The 27,488-nt window shown below is 49.0% G+C and overlaps 2 protein-coding genes and 1 long non-coding RNA gene across 12 annotated transcripts in view; 2 read left to right on the top strand and 1 right to left on the bottom strand.

The window, feature by feature from the left end:
* Positions 1-708: 708 nt before the first annotated feature.
* SF3A1 (splicing factor 3a subunit 1) lies at positions 709-24,146 on the bottom strand. 2 transcript variants are annotated; one of them, NM_001257699.1, is given in 16 exon segments: positions 709-2,921; positions 3,691-3,762; positions 3,877-3,978; positions 5,275-5,429; positions 5,939-6,146; positions 7,044-7,289; positions 7,385-7,506; positions 8,478-8,663; positions 8,976-9,093; positions 9,972-10,165; positions 10,483-10,633; positions 11,088-11,162; positions 13,229-13,486; positions 14,581-14,788; positions 20,723-20,844; positions 23,966-24,146. In NM_001257699.1, coding segments are annotated over 16 exon segments (2,382 nt in total). In that variant the 5' UTR covers positions 24,029-24,146; the 3' UTR covers positions 709-2,819.
* Positions 17,808-20,401, top strand: LOC144331821 (uncharacterized). The gene is made up of 2 exons (XR_013399342.1): positions 17,808-18,081; positions 19,909-20,401. It is a non-coding gene; the product is annotated as an uncharacterized LOC144331821 (long non-coding RNA).
* CCDC157 (coiled-coil domain containing 157) overlaps positions 23,867-27,488 on the top strand; it is a 19,308-nt gene continuing 15,686 nt past the window's right edge. For 4 of the 9 annotated variants that reach the window (XM_015150140.3, XM_001109143.5, XM_077950061.1 and 1 more), the window contains exon 1: positions 24,194-24,368. The gene's annotated coding sequence lies outside the window, so the exon portion shown is untranslated. Of the gene's footprint in view, positions 24,369-26,364; positions 26,485-27,488 lie in introns of all 9 variants that reach the window. The other 5 variants (XM_077950063.1, XM_077950060.1, XM_077950062.1 and 2 more) reach the window with 4 other exon arrangements.

The raw sequence follows: 27,488 nt of genomic DNA, 5'->3' as shown, positions 1-27,488 counted from the left end.
GGGGGGCGGAGCTTGCAGTGAGCCGAGATCGCGCCACTGCACTCCAGCCTGGGGCACAGAGCAAGACTCCGTCTCAAAAAAAAAAAAAAAAAAAAAAAAAAGTAACAATGCAGAATAGTTACGAGCAAATCTCTGTATCTGGTAAGAGTTAATGAGCTGAGATCCGGCCACTGCACTCCAGCCTGGGCGACAGAGCGAGACTCCGTCTCAAAAAAAAAAAATAAAAAAAATAAAAAAAAATGATTGTATCTCCAAGATCTTACATTTTGCTTTTATTTTTAAAAAACTTCTAAAAATCTTATACACTGGTATGCATACCCATGAGTAGAGCTATATTATGCTTTCTTGTCCAATTACAGGATAAGTGAAATATGACGATTGCTAATAGTACATGTATTTCCATTCAAGTATATATCCTAACATAACCCAATATAACCACTTAATATATTCTCTAATACAATATATTAATTTTAAAGTAAAAGGGTTCTGATCATTACTGGCCTCCTCTAAGAGTACATGACAAGTACTTAAGTAGTGGGTAGAACTGAAATTCCTTATCGTCTACAATTCCTGGAGCCCTCTGTGTGCAGGTCTTCAAAATTATGGTGACTTAAGTGCCACCCCACCCATTTTCCCAGCAGTCCTGCAACAGGAACATTTATTCCTATTTCATAGTGTGGTCTGGTGGAACACAGCAGACAGTGTGGTCCCCAGAGCACTCACTGGCTACATGACCTTGGGTATTCCACCTCATTTTAAAAATGGGGCAGATAATCCTCAGGAGATTGCAAGAATCCGAAAAGCTGCTGCGCAGAGCAGCTTTGTATTATAAACACCAGGATGCTACCTACATGCTGCAGGTCCTAAACTAGTACAGTGCCAGGCAGCATACTGGGCCTGTGGCCACTGATGTTTGCAAGGCCTCATGGTCAATGGAGCTTCTGCGTCTGAGCAAACCAGGACAGATGTTCATTCAGAGCTCCAGGAAACGATTTGCTCTCTAGAGGGCAGCTCAAAGGGCCCATTCACTCACATTCCACCCAACAGCATTCCTGGCCTCCGGTCACAGCCTCAGCCACGGAAGTTCTGCAGGGTTTGCCAGTCTGTGGGGGTGAGTGCCCTGACACCATGACCTGCCCACTGCTCCCAGAAAGAAAGAAGAGCTTGGAGTATGAGACTCCCCAGGTCTCCTGACCCTGTTCCTTCTTGGAATGAGACCCAGTGGTGCTCAGGGGTATTTCTGGTGTTGGCCACTGCCGGGGAACCACAGTGGGCTCACTTTAGGCACCCAAACCACAAAGCCCACCTCAGGAAGCCAAATTTCAACTCTGGCCCCTGGGACAAACTTCTAGCAACCAGGCCAGAGGCAAATGTCAGACAGGATAAGGGGTGACATCCCATCAATCAAGTTGAAAATGGGAGGGACCCAGCAGTTGGTAATAAAGCCATAAAACTGGTACTGACTCTGGGTGAGAGGGAGAGGCAGGGGTAGGCTGGTGACTAGAGAGCTGATTCTGTGACCTTGGGAAATGGTCTCACCCCTCTTGAGCCCTGGAGATGACCTGATGGGGCAGCTAGGAGGGCCAAATGGAAGGACTGCAAATAAAAGGCACTGGAAATTCTCAGGGGCTACACACACGTGAGATCTTCCCAATGAAATCAGCCTTAGCTTTAAAACCAGGAAATTGTTAGCAACAGGCTCTCACCTTCCTCCCTCAACACCCACAGCATCGCCTATCTTCCTGTGATAGTTTGATTCTAAAGATAACAGCCTGCCTTTACTCAGAAACCAAGACTGTGACGTGTTTTGCACACATTCTCTTTTCACTTTCATAGTGTGTGACTATGGGCATGCAACTTATGTTCTCTGTGCCTCAGTTTACTCAAGTGTTAAGCAGGAATACTCACATGAGGGTTACGTGAGTTAAAATGGATAAAATGCTTAAAATAGTAAATTATTTAAATTTTATCCCTTGGCACATGACCTTAGTACAATTAAGTATCTGTTAAATACATTTTAAAGAAACCGCATCATATCTACACACCTATGAGGCACCTGCGCAGGACCACAGAGCCAATCAATCAGGTGATGGGATTCCAGGCCGACAGGAAACCACCGCCCACTGACACAGGGACTGCACCATCTATCCTTGGTTTTCGTGGTGCCTGCCATGCTTCCTGTATTGCTGTTAAATACAAGGGGCAGGCCTCTGCAGGATCCCAATGTTTTAAAAGGGCAATACGAATATGATTCTAATACATAAAAAGCATGAGGGCAGCAAGAATTTAGTTACAAAGCCCAAAAATCCTCAGAGAGAAGCCACATGGCACTCTGCACTGTTACCACTGCATCGAGTCTGGGCAGGGCACAGGTGACCAAGGGACAAGTCTTATTTAACTGATTTCACAAGGGTCCAAGAGTTTTATTAGACAACCCATGTCAAGGTACAAAATGATTAATGACAATAACAGCCATATTCTATTAGCCAAGTGCCACTTGTCACTATGAAACTATCCTGTAGGACATCCCTGGGCTCTCAGTTGCTAATTGGCTGCTTGAAGAAATGAATGTCCTCAAATCAAGACCCTAACACAAAGAGATTCCAGAGAGTGGCTTAGAAAGCCCAGCTACTCTTACCAAGGTGGGGAAAGGGTCAGGGGAATGAACCTCTGCAGAACAATTTGAATTCCCAAACTGAATTAAGAGGGAAACAAATATGCAGGCAGGGCAAGGCCTCAGGGGGGCTCCTGGGTCTGGGACAGGGGGTGGGAGACAGGAGAGGCAAAATGGCAGGGACTTGACAGCAGGTTCCTCTTGTCTACTTCTTCCTCCCGCCTCTCTCCTTGAGGGCCAGGTGGATGACTGCGCCATTGGCCATGTTGTAGTAGGCCAGTGAGTTGGAATCTTTGATGAAGATACCCTGGAAAACAGAGAGCATGCCTTAGCATGGGGCAACCCAGCCTTGGGCATACTGCTGCAACCTTACAACTGTGCACCTGGTCCGTTTGCGCTCTGGACTGAGCAAATACAGGAGCTTGCGAGAAGGTAAGGTGTTGGGGATTAGAGGCCTCTCATTCCTCCCACTGTTTCCTTTCTTCCCACCAATTACGCTCCTCCCCTTTGTCAACATTTGACTCAAAAGCTCAACTCCCCAAAAAGTTGGCCCTGACCAACTCCATGGAGCACTGACTCTGAAATCACAAGACCTTTAGGGATCACTTAGCCCAACAGCCTCAATGTATAGAGATAATTGAGGCCCACAGCGGGGATTTGTTCAAGTTCAGAGAGGAAGAACATAACACCTCCGTGTGACCTGGCATCAGGTGGGGTTACACTATCACCTCCAAGTCAGGCTGCCTGAGGTCGCACCGGCAGGGATGGCCCAACCACTGGATCAGGAACCCACCAGAGCATGCCTAAGTCTTGTCCCTAAATCTCTATGCCCCGTCATTGAGGCAAAGAATCTTACAGATCCCACACAAAACTCTACTGTGACCCCACCAGAGCCCTGCATTGTTGGGCACACCTGCCCCAGCACTCCCAGCCACCATCATGACTTCTAGGACGGATTCAGATGGCCACACCCAGATACCACTTCACTCCCCTTTTGGCTTCCATGAGAGATTTAGCTTCTGTGAAAGCAGAGGTGTCAGGACGCAAGGGGCAGGTCTGTGGACAAACTGACTCACCTCATACTGTAGCTTCTGTTTCCCTGCAGGCATGCCTGTGGCTTCATGAATCTTCACCTTAATGACAGAGACCTGTGGGATCAAGCAGCAGTCATTCAACTCCTTGGTAAGGCCAGCTAGAGGAAGCTTTCCCCTGACTGCTTGGTTCCCATGCACCCGATGCCAGTTTGTGGCAGCAACCCATACCTGGTCCGTGAGCGGGAGAGTGAAGACCAGCACCTGCCCATTCAGTTTCCATTCTGTCTTATCCTGCATGTTGGGCACCTGGACTTTGATAGACACTGGACCCTATAAAACAGGAGGTGGTCATTATGCCGAGGGAGCCCTGAGCCAATCAATAACTATCCTCTGCTATCCCGAGACCTGTCCAGACAATGTCACCCGTGCATCTGGGCTCCTGGACTCTGGCCTGATTCACCACTGATACCACTTGTACGGTTGTACAAGTCACTACCCCCTTGCAAGATTAGGTTTCTTTTCTTTAAAACAATCTCTATCTTGTCTCCTGCTGAGTCTGGAGCTAAAGTGAAGAACTTTGGTGAAAATACTCTGCACATCCCAAGGGAAAAGAATATGACCTGCAGGGTCAGAAGACCTGGATTCCCAATTCAGCTTCCCAGCTAACAAGGTCTGTCTGAGCCTCAATGTCATTATCCATCAGAGAGAATTAATGACTGTTTTGAGTATTGAGTGGAAGTATCTGTAAAGTACTTAGCTCTTTCCTGGTACTTGAGTTAAGCATTTAAGAAATGGGAACTATTATTAAAAAACAAACAAACAGGGTGGGCGCGGTGGCTCACGCCTGTAATCCCAGCACTTGGGGAGGCCAAGATGGCGGATCACTTATGGCCAGGTGACAAGCCTGGCCAACGTGGCAAAATCCCCTCTCTACTAAAATACTAAAAATACAAAAAGTAGCTGGGTGTGTGATGCACACCTGTAATCCCAGCTACTCAGGAGGCTGAGTTATAAGAATCACTTGAACCCGGGAGGCAGAGGTTGCGGGGGAAAAACAAACAAACAAACAATTTGGTCAAAGACATTGGGGGAGCAGAAGCTGGGGCTGTTTCTGTATCCTCACTGCAGCCTGACAGCTTCTCTAGGGACTGGCAGTGACAAGGTCCCCACCTCCCCTTATTGCAGGACCCCAACAGGATCCCACCCAACAGGCAGACCTCCTAAGGGCTAGAGCTGGGGAGGAAGGCCACAGTAAATTTTAAAACACCACACCCAATTTCCTCCAGGGGTCTAGGGTCCCTCTCACACCTGAGTTGTGCTGTCCGTGCAGCTGGGTCTCCCTGTTGGCCTGTTAAGTCTACACCAGAGGGACCACCACAGTTACCACCTCTGCCACCACCACCATCACCACCACCACCATCACCATCACCACCAATGCTCTCTGCTCCTCTAATTTTTGACCCCACATTCACGGTGTGCTCAGAAGCCCTTAGATGCCTCCAGCGGCTGACCTACGCCCCAGAAGCCAAGACTGGGAGTAAAATAGGGTCAGTCTGGGAAGTGTACGACAGGGGCGAGGCTGAACCCTCCAGCTAGAAACTTGAGCAGCATTCTGGGATCACATACCTTGTTTCTGCGCAGGAACTCCTCCTCTGGCATGAGGCTGTCTTCTGTCTTCAGTTTTTTGGAGGTAGGCTCATCTTCCATGGGAGGTGGGGGATGAACAGGGGGCATTGGGGCTGGAGCTGGGACAGGTGCCACAGGTGGAGCAGGCACAAAGGCTGCAAAGATAAGAATAAGCAGCCCCATGAGAGGGCAGAATGGGCCCAGGACTCAGGGCTGATGAGAAGTTGAGAGAGGAGGTTGCAAAGGTTTCCTCTAGTCAGAGGTGTGAAGTGCTGTTCCCTGATGAGTCTGGCAGCCAGCAGGTTCCCCAGCAGGGGGACCTGGGAGGCTGCCCAGATTGGATAGCAGAGGACTGCAGGAGGGGCAGGACTGACGGATGGAGCTAGTGCCAGGCAACAAGCAACTCTCAGGCCTCTGAGCCTGTTAGGGACCTGATCCCTGAATGCAGACACCGGCTACATCATTTTAGCCTCCCATTTCTACCAGGAATGGTAGCTCCCAGCTCTAGGGTTGCGGATCTTTCACACAGGAAGCCAGGGCCTCTCCTCTGGGCTGGACACCCTGCTGGAACAGCTCGCACTAGCATCAGCCACAGCTCTGTTGACAGTACTTGGCCTGTGGTCCCTGACCTAATGGCCTGGAAAGTGATGCAAGAGATACTGACCTGTTGGCACAATCATAGGGGGTGGGCGGGGGGCCATGATAGGAGGGGCCGAGGGAGGCATGGGCACCACGTTGATTCTGGGCGCGTGGATGATGGGCGGCATGGGGGCGATCACTGAGCCTGGGGGCAGCCGAACCACAGATGCCATTGGGGGCCGGGGCATGACAGGTACTGCAGAGACAACTGTAGTACGAACTGGAGGTGGCATCTGTGCAGGAAAGAGACCCACAAGTTACAGGAAGCCAAAGTTGGACTCCAAGGGCACACACAGTTGGCAACTGGCCGCCTGCAGCTCTGAGGATGAAGGTTAGACAGCTCCGTCCTGGCCCCCTGGGACTGAGAAACTGTGGCCTCACACTGGGCGTCCAACAGGAACTGAGCTACTGAGAGCCTGAGAATGACACTCTCTCTGCTTGGGACTTGGCAGGTCAAATTCGACCAGCTACTTTGGCAATCACTGAAAGAGTCACTAAAGAGGCTGAGACCTTGGCTGGGCACAGTGGCTCATGCCTACAATCTCAGCAGTTTGGGAGGCTGAGGTGGGCGAATCACCGGAGGTCAGGAGTTCGAGACCAGTCTGATCAACATGGAGAAACCCTGTCTCTACTAAAAATACAAAATTAGCTGGGCGTGGTGACGCATGCCTGTAATCCCAGCTACTTGGGAGGCTGAGGCAGGAGAATCACTTGAACTCGGGAGACGGAGGTTGCGGTGAGCCGAGATCGTGCCACTGCACTCCAGCCTGGGCGACAAGAGCGAAGCTCTGTCTCAGAAAAAAAAAAAAAAAAAAAAAAAAATAGGGAGAGGAGCTGAGACCTCGACTAAATCTCCTGGAGACAGGCCAGCAGTCCTCACAGACCCAATAAGCCCTGCAGCCCTTCTCTGACGCTAACTGGTTTCTCACATTTGCCTCTCACCTCCCTCCTTGTTCCAACCCTCCTCCACAAACAGATTAAGCTAGAGGTTCCCACTTGCATTTAAAGGGCTCTTTCTCTTTCAAACTGACCCACCCCACACTGTAAGGCAGTTGCCCGTCTCAGCCAACACTGTCCGACCTCAAGAACAAAGCTCTAAAAAGTCAGCTTCAGGGTAGATGCTGGCTTACTGTGGGTGGTCGGGGCACTGAAGTGATGGGTGGGGCCGAGCTGGGGATGTTGGTGGCTGAAGATGGTGGCGGTGGCTGTTGAGGGATTTCATTGGGCTTGCTGGGGCCAATCTTCTCTTTGGTGTCATCCTCTGGCACCAGGCCTTTGGCTTTGTGAATGGCCTCAATCTGCTCCTGGAGGGTGATGTTGGCCTGGGCAGCCTGCTGGGTCCGGGCCATGCTGCCTGAGTGGCCATCCCAGGTCACCTGCAAGTGAAAGCAAAGCCACAATGCTCCTGGAACTAAGCCCAAGTGTGAAAGACTGGGGGCAGAGAAGACACTAGGTTCCACTTTAGCCGCACCTTTTCCTCTGGCTTCTGGATCTCCTCCTCACCGATCTTCTTACCAATAGCTGTTTCCTCTACACCGAAGATGTCAGTACGCCGCTCAGCCAACTGCTTCAAGCTGCTCTCAATATCCAGACCTGTACAGTCACAAAACAGAGGTAGAGGATAGAAACAGAAAATAAACCAGGTTTCCTGATAAGAGAGCAGCTTTTCTGGTGTGCAGGGAGGAGGCCGGTTCCATGGAATGAGGGTGACTCAGGGTCCCAACACAGCACTCTTGTCCTCTGGGCTCGGGGAAGGCTACCCAATCAGTACTAAGCCTACAAACCCAGTGCTTGTGCAACCCCTCTGACTTAGAAAAGAACAGTAGGCCGGGCAAGGTGGCTCATGCTTGTAATCCCAGCACTTTGGAGGCCAAGGCAGGAGGATCACACCTGAGGTCAGGAATTCGAGACCAGCATGGCCAACATGGTGAAACCCCATCTCTACTGAAAATACAAAAATTATCTGGGTGTGGTGGTGCGTGCCTGTCATCCCAGCTACTTGGGAAGCTGAGGCAGGAGAACTGCTTAAACGTGGGAGGCAGAGGTTGTAGTAGCCAACATGGCGCCACTGCACTTCAGCCTGGGAGACAGAGTAAAACTCCGTCATTCATAAAATAAATAAATAAATAAATTAATTAATTAATTAAATAAGATGGTGAGTCAGAGAGGGCAACTGTGTGGAAAGGGCCACATGGCCTAAGTGGCAGAGTCAAAACTAGAAGTGCAGTCTCCCACCTCTGGCACAGTCCCTGACGCATTCCAAGCAGCTCAGGGTACTCCAGCCATCAGTGCTTTCCTTCTAAACAGCCACAGGAAGCCCTCCCAGCTAAAGCCAGAGCTTTCTCTGGGATTTTAACAGGCACATGTCCTCTCCTTCAGTGTCTGCCTTTGGGGAATTTCTATGGGGAGTCCTCTGGAAAGTGGGGAGTTCTCTTGCAATATCATAGGGTACAACTCTCCTCAAAAGCTTCTGTTGATCTCAACTGTTGCTTTCTATGTTTGCTTAGAAGAAGTTGACTGTAATTTGGAGATCATCATGGGCTCTCCTGGAACCCCCACCTCACCTGGTGCGTACACCTCGTCATCACTCTGCTTCTCACGGATGGAGCGATCCCGCTGCTCCAGCCAGCGAGGGTCAAGAAGTCCAATGCGCATGTGTTCTTGCATTTTGCTGGCAGGGATCTTCTCACCAGTAATGGGGGACACAAGATACTCATCTGGAGCAGGGGCTGGAGGCAAGGGCTTGGAGGCTAAAAGGAAACAGATGTTTCAGTAAGAACACTGGTGGGCAGCCACCTGAGTTAAGAGGGTGGTATTTCATTCATGCATCATTCATCAAAGCATCTATTCAGTGCCACTCTTGTACCTGGCACTGTGAAAGGCACTAGGGCACCAGAAATGACTGGGCCCTGTTCCCCACCATGAAACCTGTAACAGATGGGCTTGCAATGCTTTTACAATTAAGCTGCACCTCAAGCCCTCCTAGAAAGACGGGTGTGAGGAACACACAAGGGCACACAGGATCTTCCTGGGCAGGCCGAGGGTTGGGAAGCAGGCCCTACCTTTGGGATCATAGTCCTTGCGGACAATGACTTGGTCTGGAGTTGGGGGCAGAGGTGGAGGCATGGGCGTCTCTGGGGGTGGGGGTACTTTCTGCCCTTCTTCTTCATCATCTGAACCCTGAAAAGCAAAGCAATGGCAGGACTCAAAGAGGGGCTGAGGCCACATCCCTGTAGCTGAGCCTGGCAGCTCTCTGGGTGGCAAGGAGCCTTGGCCTCTGCCAGCCAGCATCCATGTGCTAAGCCTCCGAGGGCAGCTGAGGCCAGCCGGCAGCAGGCCAACCTGCTTCCTCACAGCATGAATGGGAGCGCTGGGGCCATGCTCCTAGCACTCCTCCCAGGCATTTCCAGCAGCTGGCACCAGGCAGTCCCAAGAGGCCAAGGGCACTTAAGATGCTGGGGGGGCAGTGCTGGGGGAGTGGCAGAGGGGGGCAAGTGGGCAATCAATGGTAGCCGCTCATACAGCAATGCTGGGAGGGAGAGAAAAAGTCATTTCCCACAGACAGGGGCCCTTTCTTCTCAGGCTGTGCACAAATTCTTTCCGAGAGGGGGAGAACAGTCTGGTTCTGGAGACTCCATGCCTGCTTGGAGGGCCTGGCTTGAAGGGGGTAGGGATGCCTGAAAGGAAGTGTGGGCTACATTTAGAAAAGCTCTGGGAGCTTGGAGCCCAGCTGAGAGCTCAAAAGAGAATAGGGTAATGCAGTGAGTTCCCTAACTGAGGGCTGGCACGAGGCAGTGAGAGCAGAGTGTCCGGGCCAGGGAGAAGGCCACAGAACAGGTCAACACAGCTTTTAGATCCTTGCCTATGAATGAATCTTTGTTGCCGGAGCTGGAAAGAGGCTCTGTACTGCCTGGGCTTGGGCAGCTGTATGGCCTTTTTCAGGACCCACGCCTCCTTTCAAGGCTCACCAGGGAGCTGGATCTGACTGGTGGAGAGCACTTCGATCTCCTGGGGTGTCAGGAGAAAAGGTCATCCCGCAGGCCCGCCCAGCAGCTTACCTCATCCATGTCTTGTACTTGGGTGTCCTGGTCCAGCTGGGAAGGAGGTTCCTCTGCCTTCTCCTGTTTGTCATCGTCCTCATCAGACTCGACCTCCATCTCAACTTCCTCACTCTCCCCAAACTTCTCATAGCGCTCCTGAATGAGGATTCGGGCCCCCAGCTCCTCCGGCGTGGTGGGGGGAGGGAAGTTCCCTAGAGGGTGAGCCAGAGGCAAAAGTATTCCTTATCAAAGATCCATCTATTTGCCCTGTCTGAGCTTCCCAAGGGCTGAGGCTATGTCTGTTTTCTCTCCAGCTATCTTCAGAGGCCCATCTAGGGTCTGGCAAGTAGCTACTGAATCTAACTTGGGCAAAGCGGTAGAACCAAAGTCTTTTGGGAGCAGGGAAGAAACAGACACTGATAAAGTCCTCTGAGAGATTCTGCTGCTCTCTAGGAACGCTTGCACAAGGCCTCCTGGGAAGTCTCAGAGTTCATGGCTCCCCATCTGGAGTCACTCCTCACAGACCTACCTTGCTCATTGGGTTGGAAGTCCACTGTTTCCACCACCACAAAATCATGCCAGTCAATCTGAGCATAGGCCACCCGCTCCTTCTCCTTCTCCTCTTCTTCCTTCTTCCTCTCACGTTCCTGGAATTTGGCCCATTCCACTCGGTAACACACCTACAGAGATGGGAAACAGCTCGGTGCTAAGCTGAAGCAGGGTCTGCTCCTGATGAGGCTACCACCTCCAGGGCTTTCATCAAAGCCAGCGCCTCCTTCAAAACAGAATGGAAGTATGGTTCCAAACTATGGCATTTGCACCGGGTTCCACCCAGGCGCAGAGTTCGGATAGAATGAAACCTCCATCCTCTGATCTGCTTGGCAGCTGGCCTTCTGCCTTCTAGTTAGACTGGAAAAGAGGGAGACATATTGAGGCTGAGAGCAAAGCAGAAAGTTGTGGTATGTTGGGAAGCATCCGGACTCCAGGTTTCTTTGGCCTTTGTATCTAACAAAGCCTTTTCTCCCACCATTCCTGTGACCGGAACATAACAAGGTCCTGCCTCAGGGACTGTTTTCAAACATAAAACAGAACCCAACATCAGTAACTGATTGCAAGAAATCCTATTCAGTTTACCTGATCCAAAACTTCTCGGGGGTTTTCAGCCTCTTTCTTGAGCTTTGAAAATAAACCTTTGGGTGGAATCAAGATCTGAAATACAGAAGAGTTAAAGCAACTGTCAGTGCTTTACAATGCGGTACAGAGAGGCAGCTTTCCTGGGTCTGTGATAAAGCACAGCAGATAAGGAAGCATGGGATTCTGTGTCCCAATCCCAGCTCCACTTGGCTGTGGGACTTTGGGCAAGTTATGTCACCTCAGTAACTTGATTTCCTTCTCCAAAATAATGGCACCACCACTCAAAGTTGGCACCATGAACTTAAAAAGGCTGCTTCAAGGATTAGCAGGAAAGCATGCAAAGCACTAGCAGATTACCCAGAACATGGTCAGTACGAGATGGCTGCTTTCATGAGACTGACCTGCTCTTATCCTTTCAAAAACACTGCACAGGTCTCCCCTGACTATCCTATTCAGAACCGCAGTCTACCTGCCCCACCTCCCTCTATTTCTGCCCCCTGCTTTCTTTCTCTCCATAGCATTTAGCACCATGTGACAGACACTAACAATGCACCTGACTCCTCCTCACTAAACTAGAAATTCCACCAAGACAGGGATTTCTCTTCTGTTCACGATTACATCTCCAGTCCCCTGAATAATGTCTGACAATGAATATTTACTGAAAGAACAAATGTTGCCTTTGTTCTAAAGGGCCCAAAAAGCTTCTACTGCCACTGGCAAAGTGGCTCAGCCCTATCCCAGTCCCTCCTTATACCTTTACCCCAAGAATCCATCTGCTCAGTCTTCCATGGCTAGAATCAGACACCAGTACCCTCAAGTTACAGTGGTAAATGCCAATACCCAAGTTCTGAAGAAGAAAAAACAGGAAAGTAACAGAATAAAAAGTGATCTGGGACCTTTAACCCTGGAAGCAGTCCACTGGCAAAAATTAATCCAGGGCTCCTTTAAAATTGATATTGCATATTTATAGTAACTCTTTGGCCTTGGGCCTTCAATGATCGTCATTTAAGCTACCATACTAGCTTCTGGATTTGGTCATTTTTTAAACACACACATTTTTACAATTCTTTGTAATTATATATTTAAAAGTGAGTGAAGTTAGGAAATTCTCAAGTCCTTTCAAGTCAGATCTTTGAGGTGTTGTTTCTGGATATGAAGAACAGATGTACAGACCATCCCACTGAAAACAGAAGGAAAACAACCTCCATGATATGTGTAGCAAGAAAAATGTGCACAGGCAAAGCTATACCAGTACACTTTGCAATACATTAATAATCTAATTATTTTAAATGCCAGAACTGACTTGTCTAGATTCTTGATTGCAGCTCTGTCACATGATAACTGAGCTCTTAGGGTCTGGAGTAAAAATGCCAGAGCTCAAGCCCCAGCCCTGCCACCTCCTAGCTATGTGACCCTGGCCATGTTAACTTCACTGCACCTGTTTTCTCTTCTGTAAAGTGAACATAATAAGAGTGGCTACCTTACAGGCTACTGGAGATTAAATGAGAAGATGCTGCACACATAATTTCTTAGTGATGTTAGTTATACTGACTTGTATCACATCAAAGCGTCTCTCAATGCCTATTTAAATTCTATTTCCAATTTAAGGCACTTTTTAAGCTGAAGAACCAAAGTTTTAGGGTCAAATGTGGTTTAAACCTCAGCATAGCTACTTACTGACTGACAAACCTTGAGTACATGACTTCACCTTTCTGAGCCCATTTCTGCTTCTGAAAGATGGGGAGAAAACACCTCATGGCTTCTTGTGAGGACTAAATTAGGTAAAAGGAGGCAACTGTTAAAGGCTGACTTCTTCTCAGGGGCTTACTAGGCAACTGAAAATGGAAATGTACTTAAAAGCAGCAAGCACCACTTGGCCTTGTCACATAGCAGGCAATCGCCTAATGGTAGTTAGCAAGCATGTACTTCCCTTCTCTTTAGAAACAAGCAGTCTGTGTTGCACTGAAATAAATAACTGAATAGAAATCAAGGTTTTACATTAAACTGGGATTCAAAACATGTGCTCAGAGGCCCCATGGAGAAGCCATGTCCTTGCAGACAGTGAGTGGACACAGTGCTTCCAAGGGTAAGATGTTTTCCTTTCCTGGGCCCAGGACCCCAGCCCCATCCTACCCAGGCACCTTGGTGTACTGCTCCACTAGCTTCGTGAAGTAGTTAAAGAGGCTGTGCTGTGGGCGGAGAAAGTCAAACTGGTAGTTGCGCTGCTCTTTCTGCATCAGCTGGGTCAGAAACTGGCGCCCATTCCTGGCCACAAACTGAGCTGTCAGCTTCACCACATCCAGGTCGAAGGCTGAGATGGAGGGGGGATCAGCAATAAACTCAAACTCAGGAGGAGGCTCTTTGGGCACGATGGTCTCTTGGATTACTTGGGCTTGGACCTAAGATGCAAAGGGAGTATGAGGCAAGCGGCATAGGAGTGAACAGGCTCCAGGGGAGGGGAGGGGACATGGGTATACCCCTCAACAGGATGCTGTGAACCTCTAGACTTCTGTTAATTATGCACACACCACTAGCACTTGGTGTGAGAGAATTCTAAATCACAAGAGCACTGATTTCCCAGCCAACTATGGCCTCAACTCCCTGAATGGCTCTGAGTGAGAACCATTCCCCTCTGTACCTCTGCTCCTGCCTTGAAATTGAGGGCCAAAACTGGGTGACAGAAGATCCAACAGGAATATGGCTTATTAAATCCCATCCCAGAGGGACAGAAGTGCAGAAGGCCTACGTGTGTGCAGAAAACCCCACTGTACAAAATGTTTCCATGACCTCCGCATGAATCGTGAGGTAGAACAGGTACTGTGAATCCTCTTTATAGATGAAGAAACTGAGGTAGCCTGAGGCTCTAGGAGTAGTACACTACAATGCAAGGTCTTAGAACCTGACCTCAACCTTTATATCCCACTGCAAAAGGAGGAGCTGCCTTTTCCACCATGGTTCAGGAGTACAGAAGGCAGGTCTGGACAGGAGGAGTAACATGTCAGCCTCTCTCTTCATTCATAACCCTAATAGTCTCTAGTGCTGGGCCTCAGTACAGGGAAGTGGTATTAGGGGAGGCCAGATAGAAGGGTCCTGGGAAGAAGAGAGAGAAGGGAAGGGAGAGCATAAGGAGGAGCCCACAGGCCACACTGCATCCTTCAGCACAGCCAAGTAGGAAGTCCTTCACCCAACATGGCACTGCCCTCACACCCTCACACTTCCCCCGACTCTCAGATTCCTCATACAGCCTCTGTGATGGGTCAATGAGACAAGACTCCTGAAGTTATAAGCAGAGTCTGACAAGCAGTGCTTGGGAAATGCCAACTAACATCAGTACTTTGCTGTCTGGGTCTCAGTCTGCCTCTGAGAGATGGGGATAACAACCTTACTTCTCTCCCTGGGTGGTTGTGAGGTTTAGAGTTATTTGTGTACCCCCTCCCTATCCCTGCTTCCCTCTCAAGCCCTGCGTAAGTGAAGGGGGCACTGGGCTCCAAACCTTCTGGGGCAGCTGCTGCTGGGTGGCCTGCTGCTGCTGCTGCATGACCTTGGGGATGGCAGCTGACGGCTCCTGAGCCTTCCCCTCCTTGAACTCGCTGACCTTGTGGCGGTAATAGGCATGGTAAGGGTCATTGGGGTTCAGAAAGTTGAACTTGGGGTTGTTGATCTCATTCTGTCGGATCCTAGCTTCAAATTCAGGCCCATTTCTAGAGGGAGAAAAAACAGCAAGAATAAACACCACATCCCTTGTGCCTGCTGAGATCTAGGACACTGCCCATTGGAACGTCCTTTTTGCCACCACCCACTGCTCAAACCAGTCCAGCCCTCAGCACAGCAGATGTCCTCCTCCAGCCTCCTGGCATTGGCAATCAGTGCCATGTGCCTCATTCAGCTCGAACCAGGCCACTTCTACCACGGGGTCTCCCTGAACCCAGTCATTCCTTACCTCCTTTTCCAGTTCTGCCATTTCCAAAACCACCTAGGCTATCGCTCATTTATTTTAGGTGAATATGATGAAAACAAAGTAACACTGTCAAAGTTTAGCTGGAAGTTTGCTGAGACTAGTTCTCTTAGTTCAAAGGGGTAGCAAGTGCTGGAGAGGTGTAAAAGGTACGTGAACACCAAACCTAGACTTTGTCCTCTGAGTAACGAGAAAGACTGAAAGACATGAAAATTTAGTTGATTTGAGCCTGGGCAACAAGAAAAGACCCTAACTCTACAAACAATTTTAAAAATAAATTAGCTGGGCATGGTGGCTTGTGCCTCTAGTCCCAGCTACTCAGGAGGCTGAGGTGGGAGGATCACTTGTGCCCAGGAGTCTGACGCTGCAGTGAGCTAGAACCGTGTCAATGTACTCCAGCCTGGAAAACAGAGTGAGACCCTGTCTTTTGTTTTTGTCTTAAGAAACAAAAACAAAAACAAAACAAATTAGTTGGTTTAATGCCTTGTCCAAGTACTGCCTAAAACCACCCCAATTATACTGGTGAGGCCCACACAGGAAACATGCTCAGCAAGGACCCAGCCTCGTACAGCTGTATAAGGCACCTTCAGATGACAGGGGTGTGGTAAGATCAGCAGGGAGGTCTCCAACCACTGTCTGTACTTGGGATGGTTCCCCAGATATGCCCCATGTCCCCAGCAAGCCTTCAAAACCTCAGGATAATGAAAAAATGTCCCTGTAATGATATTTAGGGAACCCTGATTTTTAAAATGTCCCAACAGTAATACTTCAACACCTGTGTCAGTAAGAAAATACACGGACCTCAAAGACACAAGATATGAACACATTCAAGTTGCAGGTTCACTACTGACTCACTCTGACCCAGAGCAAGTTACCAAACTACTCTTTGATTCCATTTCCCCATGTGTAAAAAGCAGCTAACACCAGTTTCCCTTTCTACCTTAAAACATTATTGAGGAGATGCCAAAGTCTTCTTTTTGTTTCAGAGACAGGGTCTCACTCTGTCACCCAGGCTGGAGTGCAGTAGTACAATCTCAGCTCACTGCAACCTCCACCTCCTGGGCTCAAGGGATCCTCCCACCTCACCCTCCTGAGCAGCTGGAACTACAGGCATGCACCACCATGCCCGGCTAATCTGTTTTATATTTTGTAGAGATGGCGTTTCGCCATGTTGCTCGGGCTGGTCTCGAACTCCTGCGCTCAAGTGATACACCCGCCTTGGCCTCCCAAAGTGATAGGATTATAGGCGTGAGCCACTGAACCCAGCCCTTAAAGTCTTTTCAAATCATACAGTAGCCTGCAAATGCAAGGGGCTAGGAGGGGTTGTTCCATAAACATCGTCTGTGGGGCCTTCCATTGCTCCTCTGGTGAGAACCTTGTACTTAGAACTGCCCCAAACACACCAAGGCATGGCCCCAGCATCTATCTAGTGCCAGCCAGCCGGCTCCACTCTCTTCTGACTTTCACATCCCTGGCCTGTGAGTTTAAGAGGGGGTGGGAGCCTGGCACAGTGGCACACACTTGTAGTCCCAGCTACTCAGAAGGCTGAGGCGAGAGGATCACTTGAGTCCAGAAGATCATATCCAAGCCTGGACAACAAAATGAAATTTCATCTCTTAAAAAAAAAATTTTTTTTTTAATTTTAAGAGAGACGCAGTACTGTACCCCAGATCAAGCAGTACAGCAATATGTGCCACACTAGTGATCAACACCCAGCCTGGCTCCTCAGCAAGTCCTGGTCATACCCTGCCGTGTGACTAACATCATGAGGTCTCAATTTGACAGTACATTAGTCTAACTGGAACCTCATGCTTTGGAAAAAAAATTCTCCCTACTCCTTAAATAATGCAAACCACACATAAGAATGAAGGTGAATGCCCACTTAAACCCTGCTCAACTAGGCCACTATACCCGGCAAATGCCTCGGGCAGACAAAGGGCTCCTGGAAAAGGGGGACCTGGTTGTCTCCTGTACCACTAGCTAGGCCATAACTTTACCCCATCTGGGAACAATCTGAAAGATAAAACAATGAGAAGGCTTGGCATGTTCATTCCAAACTATTCTGTTGCTTTAAATTAGCTTAACGTTAATTTTAGAATCATACTCTCCACCAGAAGGAATAGATTTCAACAGAAAAAAACATGATTCTGACTCAACCCAGCTGCTGGGACTTTTTAAGGGTAATTTCCACTTCAGTTTCTTGCAGGAACATGCAGGAAACGAAAGGCCTAACCTAGTGAAAAAACTTTTGGAAAACTGCTCAGTTGTACATTTCTACTGCATGCTCCATAAATACACATGAACCTAGGAGAAGTGAACACAGAGTTCTGCATGTCTGCTTTAACTCGGATATTGGTCTCTTTGTTGCAATGTAAACCATAAGTTCACAGATTTTGTTTATTTACTTTTGAGGCGGAGTCTCATTCTGTCACCCAGGCTGGAGTGTAGTGGCACCATCTTGGCTCACTGTAACCTCTGCCTCCCGAGTTGAGGTAATTCTCCTGCCTCAGTCTTCCAAGTAGCTGAGACTACAGGCGCCCGCCACCACACCCAGCTAGTTTTTTGTATTTTTAGTAGAGACAAGGTTTCACTATGTTGGCCAGGCTGGTCTCGAACTCCTGACCTCAGGTGATCCGCCCGCCTCAGTTTCTCGAAGTGCTGGGATTACAGGTGTAAGCCACCACACTGGCTCACAGATTTCAGAAATGCCTACAAAAGCAATCACCATAGCTAAAAATCAATCTAGGGATGTGCATGGTTTTGGATTTTTTTCTTTCCTTTTTTTTTTTTTTTTTTTTTTTGAGACAGGGTCTTGCTCTATCGCCCCAGGCTGGAGTACACTGGCATGATCATAGCCTTGACCTCTCAGGCTCAAGTGATCCTCCCAAGGGGCTAGAACTACAGGTATGCGCCACCACGCCCAGCTAACTTTATTATTTTTTTGTAGAGACGGGTCTCACTATGTTGCCTAGGCTGGTCTCCAAGTCCCGGGTTCACGCAATCCTTCCACCCTGGCCTCCCAAAGTGCTGGGATTACAGGTGTGAGCCACCTAACCTGGTCATATACATTTAAAGGGACCTTGGACACACTCATTTCTTTAGCAGCAAAGGATGGCACAAAATTATTGGAAAGCTGCTTGGCAAAATGTTTAAGAAATCTTTCAAAGATGCTCTTTTAGCCAATAATGAGCCACACAGAATTTTCTTCTAAGGAAACAATCTAAAAGGGAAAGAAAATGCTCAGAGATTTCCCCACAGCTTACTTTGCCAAAATGAAATGTTGGGAACAGGCCAGGTGCAGTGGTCATGCCTATAATCCCAGCACTCTGGGTGGCTGAGACATGAGGATCACTTGAGGCCAGGCGTTCACGACCAACCTGAGCCACATAGAAAGACCCCATCTTTACAGAAAAACTAAAAAAATAAAAAATTAGCTAGGTGTGGTAGCAGGCACCTGTAGTCCTAGCTACTCAGGAAGCTGAGGTGGTAGGATAACTTGAGCCCAGGAGTTCGAGGTTGCAGTGAGCTATAATCGTGCCACTGCACTCCAGCCTGCATGTCAGAACGAGACTCTGTCTCTAAAAAAGAAATGTTGGAAACCTCCTCCTCTAAGGAAAATACAGAAATGGTGGCCAAGTCAAGGAAAGTATTTCACCTCTACATGATGCATCCTCTTAATAAAGGATCACAGGGCATTATGAAGACTATGGAGCACAATGGAAAAATGCTTACAACACAGACTTGAATGTGAAAGTATCTTTGCTAATATTACAAGGATCTAAAAAAAGACGCCAAGGACAGAAGGAAACAGAAAAAACTGAAAACAGCTGGTAGACACTATTCTGGTAACAAGAATATGGTGATTCTTCACCCAACTCCCCTTTTCTGTATATTCTGTTTTTAAAATACCAGGGGAAAAGGGGAAGCATGAACACGGCTAAGAGCCATTAAACATTTATCTTAAACACAACAAACAGTCTAAATCTGACATGACCCAATCATCATCATAACGTTCAATCAAGCACAGAGCAGCTTTCAACCTAATACTCAGGGTAATCAAAGCCCTTGAAATGTAATGAGATGAATCTGCAGAGCTGACGCAATGAAAATCTAACAAAAGTAGGCTGGCGCCATGGCTCATGCCTGTAATCCCAGCACTTTGGGAGGCCCAGGTGGGGGGATCATGTAGTCAAGAGATTGAGACCAGCCTGGCCAACATGGTGAAACCACATCTCTACCAAAAATACAAAAATTACCCGGGCGTGGTGGTGCATGCCTGTTGTCCCAGCTACTCGGGAGGCTGAGGCAGGAGAATCACTTGAACCCAAGAGGCGGAGGTTGCAGTGAGTTGAGATTGCACCACCACACTCCAGCCTGACAACAGAGCGAGACTCCGTGTCATTTAAAAAAAAAAAAAAAAAAGTCTAACTTAAGTAATCTTTAATTTTATTAGGTTGGGAAAGGAAGGAACATCCGTTAAATGATGTATACTGACTGAGACACTGCCTCAGGGGAGTGACGTGATCCCTGGAGAACACACGCTGATTGAGCCTGCTTCCACACACTAAGGAGCTGTCCAGAAATCCAGACTGATTGTGAAATCTCATTTTTACTTGTTTTGGTTTGAGACAGGGTCTCACTGTCACCCAGGATGGAGTGCATAGCTCACTATAGCCTCAACCTTCCAGGCCCAATTGATCCTCTTACCTCAGCCTCCTGAGTAGCTGGGACCACAGGCCCATACCACCACAGCTAGGTAACTTTTTTTTTTGTAGACGGGGTCTTGCTATGTTGCCCAGGCTGGTCTCAAACTCCTGAGCTCAAGTTATCTTCCCATTTTGGGCTCCCAAAGTGGTAGGATTACAGATTACAGACAAGAGCCACAACACCTGGCCTCCTCATTTTTAAATACTAGCAACAAATTGAGTTTTAAAAAACTTACTGTGAGGACAAACAAAACATCTGTAGGCTGGACACGACCTGAGGGCTGCCAAAGGAATACCTTAAATACCCTAGAGGATGTATTGACCTTTGGAGTCAAGGGGCCATCAGAAAAATTCCATCTAAGGACGTGAGAGTAAGTATGAAAGACAGGAGGAACTCTGAGCAATTCCCATTCCATCTGAGGAGACAGCTAGCACCTGCACGGAACTATGGGGAGACATAGGAGGAACTTGGAGCAATTCCCATTCCATCTGAGGAGACAGCTAGCACCTGCGTGGAACTGAACTGCATGTAGCCCTATGACCTCGCTCCTGCTTCACAACTCTGAGATGGCATTTTGTTCCATTTTGCAGATGAGTCATTTGAGGCTCTTGGAATGTGGTGTTTGCACAATGAGAATAATAAACTCCCCTTTTTATTTTCCTCAGGCCAGCAGCTCAGGTACAGACACACACCATCTGTGACAAAGCAGCTTTCCGGGCATTTCCTCAGGCCAGTTTTGGCAGCAGAGGCTCCTGGTGACTGCAGGGCTAAGTCTGATCCTCACTTTGGCTATTGCTATGCTGTGTCAGGGACACCAGTCCTACCTATTGCCTACCCCAATGCCATGCTGTGGTTTTTTATGAACTAAAAGGCCCAAGCCAACAACATCTCTTTAAAACCCTTTGTGCTGATTCAGTGCTGAAATCTCTTCATGCTGAAACCCACCTCTGACCCACCCAGGTAGCTCTGTTACCTGGCCACAAAGCTGGCAGTCTTGTCAACAATATTTCTGACCTCTGGAGGAGGGTAAATAATCCCCACAACTGGCTTAGAAGGTGCAGAATCCTCCTTTGAAGATGCTTCTTCTTCTGTGGGCTATGAAAACAGGAAAAGAAATAAGGTTTTAAAGTCCCTGGTTCAGAGCAGGTTCTCCACTATTACACTCCTCTAGGATATCATTCAGAGTAGACTTTCACTCACAGACTTCCCTCAGGTTAGAACCCTCTGCTTCAGAAAAGCAGTTCTCTTAAGTTCACTGCACCTGCGGGGGCTGCTCCTGGGGACCCAGGGAAACAGCAGCTTCCCTGGCTCCTCTCTAGTTGGACTGTCTCAGTGACACCAGGAATCTGCATTTTTACCAAATGCCCAGGTGATTCAGATGCAGGGACTCCGACTACATTCTGAGAAACCATGTTCCAGAATCCAGGCCATGTCTGGACTCCACGCACCCAGCGATGGGCTTGGCATGTAATTTTTAATGATTGTTTGCTGAATAAAGAAATGGGAAACTATTTGATGACAAATTCTTCTGCCCTGGATGCCCTCGCTCTTTGCCTCTACTCCACTGTCAACCAACATTCAATGCTCAGGTGTTTTGTGAAATTCCACTGGAATGTTCAGCATTAACTATGCCATAAGTACCAATATTTTTTCTCCAGCAGCTTCTTCCCCTTAGTAAACAAAGGGTCAAATCTCTTATCTTAGAAAAATGAAGTTTCTCCTCTGCCTCCATGTTCCTTTCTGCCGCTGCCTTCTCCCGCCCCATCCTCTGGCAGCTTAACATCCTGAGTTCTCTTCAGTTTGCTGATCCCACTTCCCTGCCTCCCATTTGGTCCCCATTCATTTTAAGTGCTCTTGACAAAGTCAAAAACGACTGCCCACAGCCATTATCTGGGTGTGAATGGTAACCACTCCTTCATGAAAACTCTCAACTCCTAGACCCCATTCTTACCTGTCTTCCCATCTTGCTCACCATTCCATCCAAGTTTCCTTCCTGGCCTGTTTCACCTCCTGCTCTGTGAAGTTGGAGATCCCCGCTCCCACCGCCCAATTCTGTTCTTGGTTCTCTTCTCAGTTTTGACAGTGTCCTCCACTTCCCCTCCTGCCTCTATACAATCTGGCCCAAACTGATGTCCCAGAACACTCTTGCGTACTGAACAGCTTCGGGTCCAGCTAACTACTGGGCACTTTCATCTCTAACCTCTTTCCTCAGGAATAGCTACTCAGTCGTCCATGCCACAAAGTTGGGGCTCCTCTCTCTTCCTCAGCTTCCACACTCAATAATAATAACATTGATCAAGTTGGGCACAATGGCTTGCACCTATAATCCCGGTGAGTCAGGAGGCTGAGGTAGGAGGATTGCTTGAGCCCAGGAATTCAAGGCTTCAGTAAGCTACGACTGCACCACTGCATTCCAGCCTGGGTGACAGAACGACACCCGGTCTCTTAAAAAAAACTTTTATCAAGCACTGAGTAGATTCCAGGTATTTTTCCCAAGCACTTTAAATATACTAATTCTTATAACTCTTATAAGAAGCCTATAAGATTAAGTACTCTTTTTTTTTGAGACTCTCTCTTGCTGTCGCCCAGGCTGGAGTGCAGTGGCATGATCTTGGCTCACTGCAACCTCCGCTTCCCAGGTTCAAGTAATTCTCTCCCGAATAGTGGGGATTACAAACATGCACCACACCTGGCTAATTTTTTTTACTTTTAGTAGAGACAGGGTTTTGCCATGTTGGCCAGGCTGGTCTCAAACTCCTGACCTCAAGTGATCTGTCTGCCTCGGCCTCCTAAAGTGCTGGAATTACACGCGTGAGCCACTGGGCCGGCCAAGTACTCTTAATATCTCCACATTACAGATGACAAAACTGAGAGATGGAGAGCTTAATGTCCAACTGGCAGAACCAGAATTCTAACACACCACTCTGGCTGGAAAGCCTGCCCACCCCTCTGCCCTAATCTAGGCCAGGCCTTCAGCCCCTTGGAATAGCGTGACTGGCCTCCCCTCCTCGTAGTGACTCTCCACATGCCTGCCTACCTGAATTTCTGAAACACAAATGTCACTATTTGGCTTAAAACTCTCCCTTTTCTTCCCATTGTCTACAAGGAAAAGTTCAAATCCTAAGAAAGAATTGCATCTCCTGTCACCACGCTCTATGCTTCAACACTTGTTCATTTACTCTTGATCAGAGACACCGTTTGATTCTTAACTCAGTGTCTTTGTGCATATTATCTGGCCATTACCTTATTTTCTCCCAACGCCTGGGAAAATGCCAGGGACACACAGGTACTTAAATATCTGTGGAAAAGGCATGGCTTCTTCAGTCATGTCCCCCTCATTCCAAACCCAAAGCAATGATCAGCATATATGCTCAATAAATATTTGCTGGATGAATAAAGGATGTTATTTCCCTTCCCTAGTCACCTGCCTGGCAAACTCCCATTCCTTCTTCTAAAAGAAATTTACCTCTCACTCCCGTGGGCTTCCCTACCTTAATATCCCTTCTACTCCAGCAAGCAATGTTGACTAGATTTGTACCTGAAACTTCTATCACAGGGCATATCACACCGTACTACAATGGTTTATACACATTTGAGATTCGAGAGGTTTATTAAGGGCGGGCTGACACTGTATCATTGACGGCCATCGGAACAATAAACATTTGGTGAGCATTCTCGTGTATCTGTCTTCTCGTTAGCCTGTGAGCTCCCCGTGCCCCATTCATTCCGGTAACGTGGGAGCGTGGCACGGTGTCTGGCTTGGGGCAGACACCGAAATAGATGCTGAGAATTAACATCCAAAGATGTACCGCCCAGGCTGGGAAAGTGGGCATTACTGGGGAAAGGCTGGGGCCGGTGGCCCCAACTGCCACAGAAGATCACAGGATGGGCTGGATCAGCGCCTCTCACACTTACAAATCAATCACCTTAGGATTTTGTTCAAATGTAAGATCCCTATTTAAAAGGTCTAGGGCGGAGACTCCACATTTCTAAGCTCTCGGCTCGTGCCGACGCGGCTGCTCCGCGGACCACTTTGAGAACCCCGTTCAGAGCAGCTGGTTTCGTTACCAGAACCACCACCATAGCGCGGGAAGCGCGCAGCCTCCTGGGATTTGCAGTCCCTCCAAGCCCTTCATAGCGGCCGCTTATTCCCGCTCAAGTAAGTAGCGCCCAGGCCCACGCTCCGGCTGCAGGTTGAGGGGCGGGGGAGAGGTACCTGTTTGGGCTCGGTGGCCACGGGCGGCGGCGGGGGCACCGCCTGCACGGGTCCGGCCGGCATGACTGCGACGCTGAGGGCTGCCAGTCCGCCTCGGTGTCGGTGAGGAGTGCCGCCTCAAGACAGCCTCCCCGCTCGAACAGTACGACGAGCTCGCAAAATGGCGGCAGCCGAGCGAGTTGTGGCCGCGAAGGTAAGACTGACGCACTTCCGGGACCGCCCCCTCGCCGTGGCGCGCTTCCTGCTCCTCCCCGCGGGCACCGCGGCGTCCGACGCCGTTGTCAAGGCAGCGGCTGGAGCTCCGGGCTAGGGGTTTCCGGGGTTCCCGGGAGCCGCAGGCGCGCCGGGGGCAGTTCCCGGGGCTGACCGGATACAGAGGCTGAAACCGCGACGCCGAAGACAGGTGAGATGTTCTACGTCACCCGCCGGACCTCCGCCGCACTCAGCTCGCGCCTCCTTTACTCTACAGTGCCTCGCTCAGTGCCAGTGCCTCGCTCCCTTCGACACCGCCTTCCAAGAGCCCAGCTCCCTCCCATTGGCCTCTCATTTCGGAGAGCCCCTGTGCCCTAAGGCTCGCCGCCTCAGAGCCCCGCTTCCCTATTCCCTTAGTCCCCCCTTTCATTTCAGGCCCACATCCTCCAAGCCGCTCTTCCAAATCCTACGCCCTTAATTCCCTTTTCCCATAGGCCTGCCTTTTCTTGCTTCCACCCCCTGCCTTCCGTAGTCCTGATCTCAAGCCCCACTGGGGCCTCCCTCTCAAATCAAGGCTGCTGCTTTTTCTTTCTTTTTTGTTTTTTTCTGAGACAAGGTCTTGTTCTGTCACCCAGGCTGGAGTGCAGTGGCGCGATCTTGGCTCACTGAAACCTCCGCCTCCCGAGTTCAATCGCTGAGTTCAAGCAATTGTCCTGCCTCAGCCTCCCGAGTGGCTGGGACTACAGGCGCCCACCACATCCGGCCGTGTGTGTGTGTGTGTGTGTGTGTGTGTGTGTGTGTTTTGTAGAGACGGGGTTTCACCACGTTGGCCAGGCTGGTCTCGAACTCCTGACCTCAAATGATCCTCCCGCCTCGGCTTCCCAAAGTGTTAGGGTTACAGGCGTGAGCCACCGCGCCCGGCCAGTTTTAAAATTTTTTTTGTAGGGACGTGGGAGGACGTCTCCCTATGTTGCCCAGGCTGGTCTCAAACTCATGGAGTCAAGCAATCCTCCCACCTGGCCTCCCAAAGTGCTGGGGTTACACGCATGAGCCATCACTCAGGGCTGCTGCTTTAGGCTTCACCCCTCACTCTCACAGGTGCGCCCCTGCAAGCTATGCAGCTCGCTCCCCAGAGGCCTACCTCGACTCCTGCCGGCTTTCTCTCCCTCTCCTGAGATCCCCACCCCCTTCCTCCCCTCCTCAACTCCGGAAAGCCCGGAGCTGGCTGGGAACCTTGCCTGGCTTTCAGTTTCCTCACCTGTGAAATGAGGGAGTGATAGGAAGGGTTGCTCTCTCCAGTCTTCCCCCTCCCCCGCACACATCGTAGTTGTGTGTCATGGTTGTTATTAATGTAGAATAATGATAGCTAGGATGTATTGGTCATTTGCTATGAGCCGGATCCTGTGCCCAACACTTCATGTATTACGTCATTTATTCCTTATAGCACCCTATTTACAAATGAGGACAGTGAAGTTTGGAGTTGGTAGAGTGGGAATGCAAGCTCAAGCCAGTCTTATTCCTCTACTAGTGCAGTTAGTTATTCTTTTGTCCTCAGTCCCTTCAGCGTCCCCAGGGATCCAGGCAATTAACAATCTCATGTTTGAGACTGGCATCTGCCACATAGCTGGTTTTAGAGTTTCCCATGTTTTCGTGGTGGTGACTTTGAATCTCAGCAGTCACCCTGGCTGGGAAGTAGGCGTCATTTTTACCAGTAGGTTAGGGTACTAGGTCTCAGAGAAGGTGCTGGAATGTTGAACGGAAGTGTAGGAAAGGCTCCTGCTCTTCTCTGGGAGTCAAAAGTCCGCCTTGAGCCCCAGGAAATTGAGGAGAGGCAGAGATAGCTGCTGCTCCTTCCTAAGGGTTCAATTAGTGCAGTCACCTATGTGTTCCTGGGTACAGTGCAGGGCTGGCAGCCTCAGACTGAGGGTTCCACTCAAGAGCGAGGAATTACAGAGAGCTCATGTCAAGTGCTTTTTCACTTGACATGCACGTAAGTACTTCTTTTTTTTTTTCTTTTTTTTTTTTTTTTTTTTGAGACGGAGTCTTGCTCTGTCGCCCAGGCTGGAGTGCTGGAGTGCAGTGGCACAATCTCGGCTCACTGCAAGCTCCGCCTCCTGGGTTCACGCCATTCTCCTGCCTCAGCCTCCCGAGTAGCTGGGACTACAGGCGCCTGCCACTATGCCCGGCTAATTTTTTGTGTTTTTTAGTAGAGACGGGGTTTCACTGTGTTAGCCAGGATGGTCTCGATCTCCTGACCTCATGATCCACCCGCCTCGGCCTCCCAGAGTGCTGGGATTACAGGCGTGAGCCACCACACCCGGCCGCACGTAAGTACTTCTTAAACCATGCTTGTATCTGCATGACTTGAATTTTCAGAAGAAGCAACATAAGGTCATCTTGGATTTTCCTGAACTTGGGCATTTGCTGCTGCTTATCTGAACCAGGATCTAGTGGGAGTTGATATCCAAAATTGCCCCATAGGGCAGCTGTAGTTATTTGAAGGTGAACAGATCAGTGTTTCCTGGTGCCTTCACAAGCACACTTATGAATTCCAGGTGCTTTGCCACCTGAATACACTTCCTCCCAGGTTGGGACTTCTTGATTGCTTTATTTCCTTCATGCTCTTTTCAGGAAGGAAACCCAGAATACTTCCAAGTGTTATTTTGCCTTTGTTTCTGCCTCCCTCCTTGGAGACATAAAATCTCTTGGGCAGCAGTAGTTCATGAGAAGCAGCTGCCAAGACAACAGGAGTGTGGGATGTGGGCATGTGTATTGTGAATGTCATGGGGCAGACACGTATCACTTGGGTGATATCCCATGGGTGAAACTGGCACACACAAGCTTACCCCTTGCAGAGACCCTCAGATATCGTTGGTAGTTCCTGGAGGACAGGGCTCCTTGTGCCCTGATGTGTTCCTGGTCTTGCCATAGTGCCTGGGATGGAATAGATACTCAGTCCTCATTTACTGAATGCACACACAGCATCCGACCCTCTGCACCATCCAGTACCGTATCTACCAGCCGATACGGCTTTTGAACATTTGAAATGGTTTCTGGTTCAAATGGCCATGTGTTGTCAAACAGGCATTAGATTTTGAGACTTAATACCATAAAAATGTTTAAAATCTTAATAATTTTACATTGGTATGTTGAAATGGTAATGTTTTGGGTATATTGGGTTAAATAAAATATGCTATTAAAATTGACTCTTTTTTTACTCTTTTTAATGTGTAGGGGAGAAAAAGTGATATCTTTTCCTCACTCATTGCAAGTTTAATAAAAGACAGATTAAAGTGGCTCACACCTATAATCCCAGCATTTTGAGAGGACA

The sequence above is a fragment of the Macaca mulatta genome, chromosome 10, assembly GCF_049350105.2.
Source record: "Macaca mulatta isolate MMU2019108-1 chromosome 10, T2T-MMU8v2.0, whole genome shotgun sequence".
Lineage (NCBI taxonomy): Eukaryota > Metazoa > Chordata > Mammalia > Primates > Cercopithecidae > Macaca > Macaca mulatta.
The sequence above is the reverse complement of the archived record's forward strand: the minus strand, read 5'-3'. Positions and strand labels throughout refer to the sequence as shown.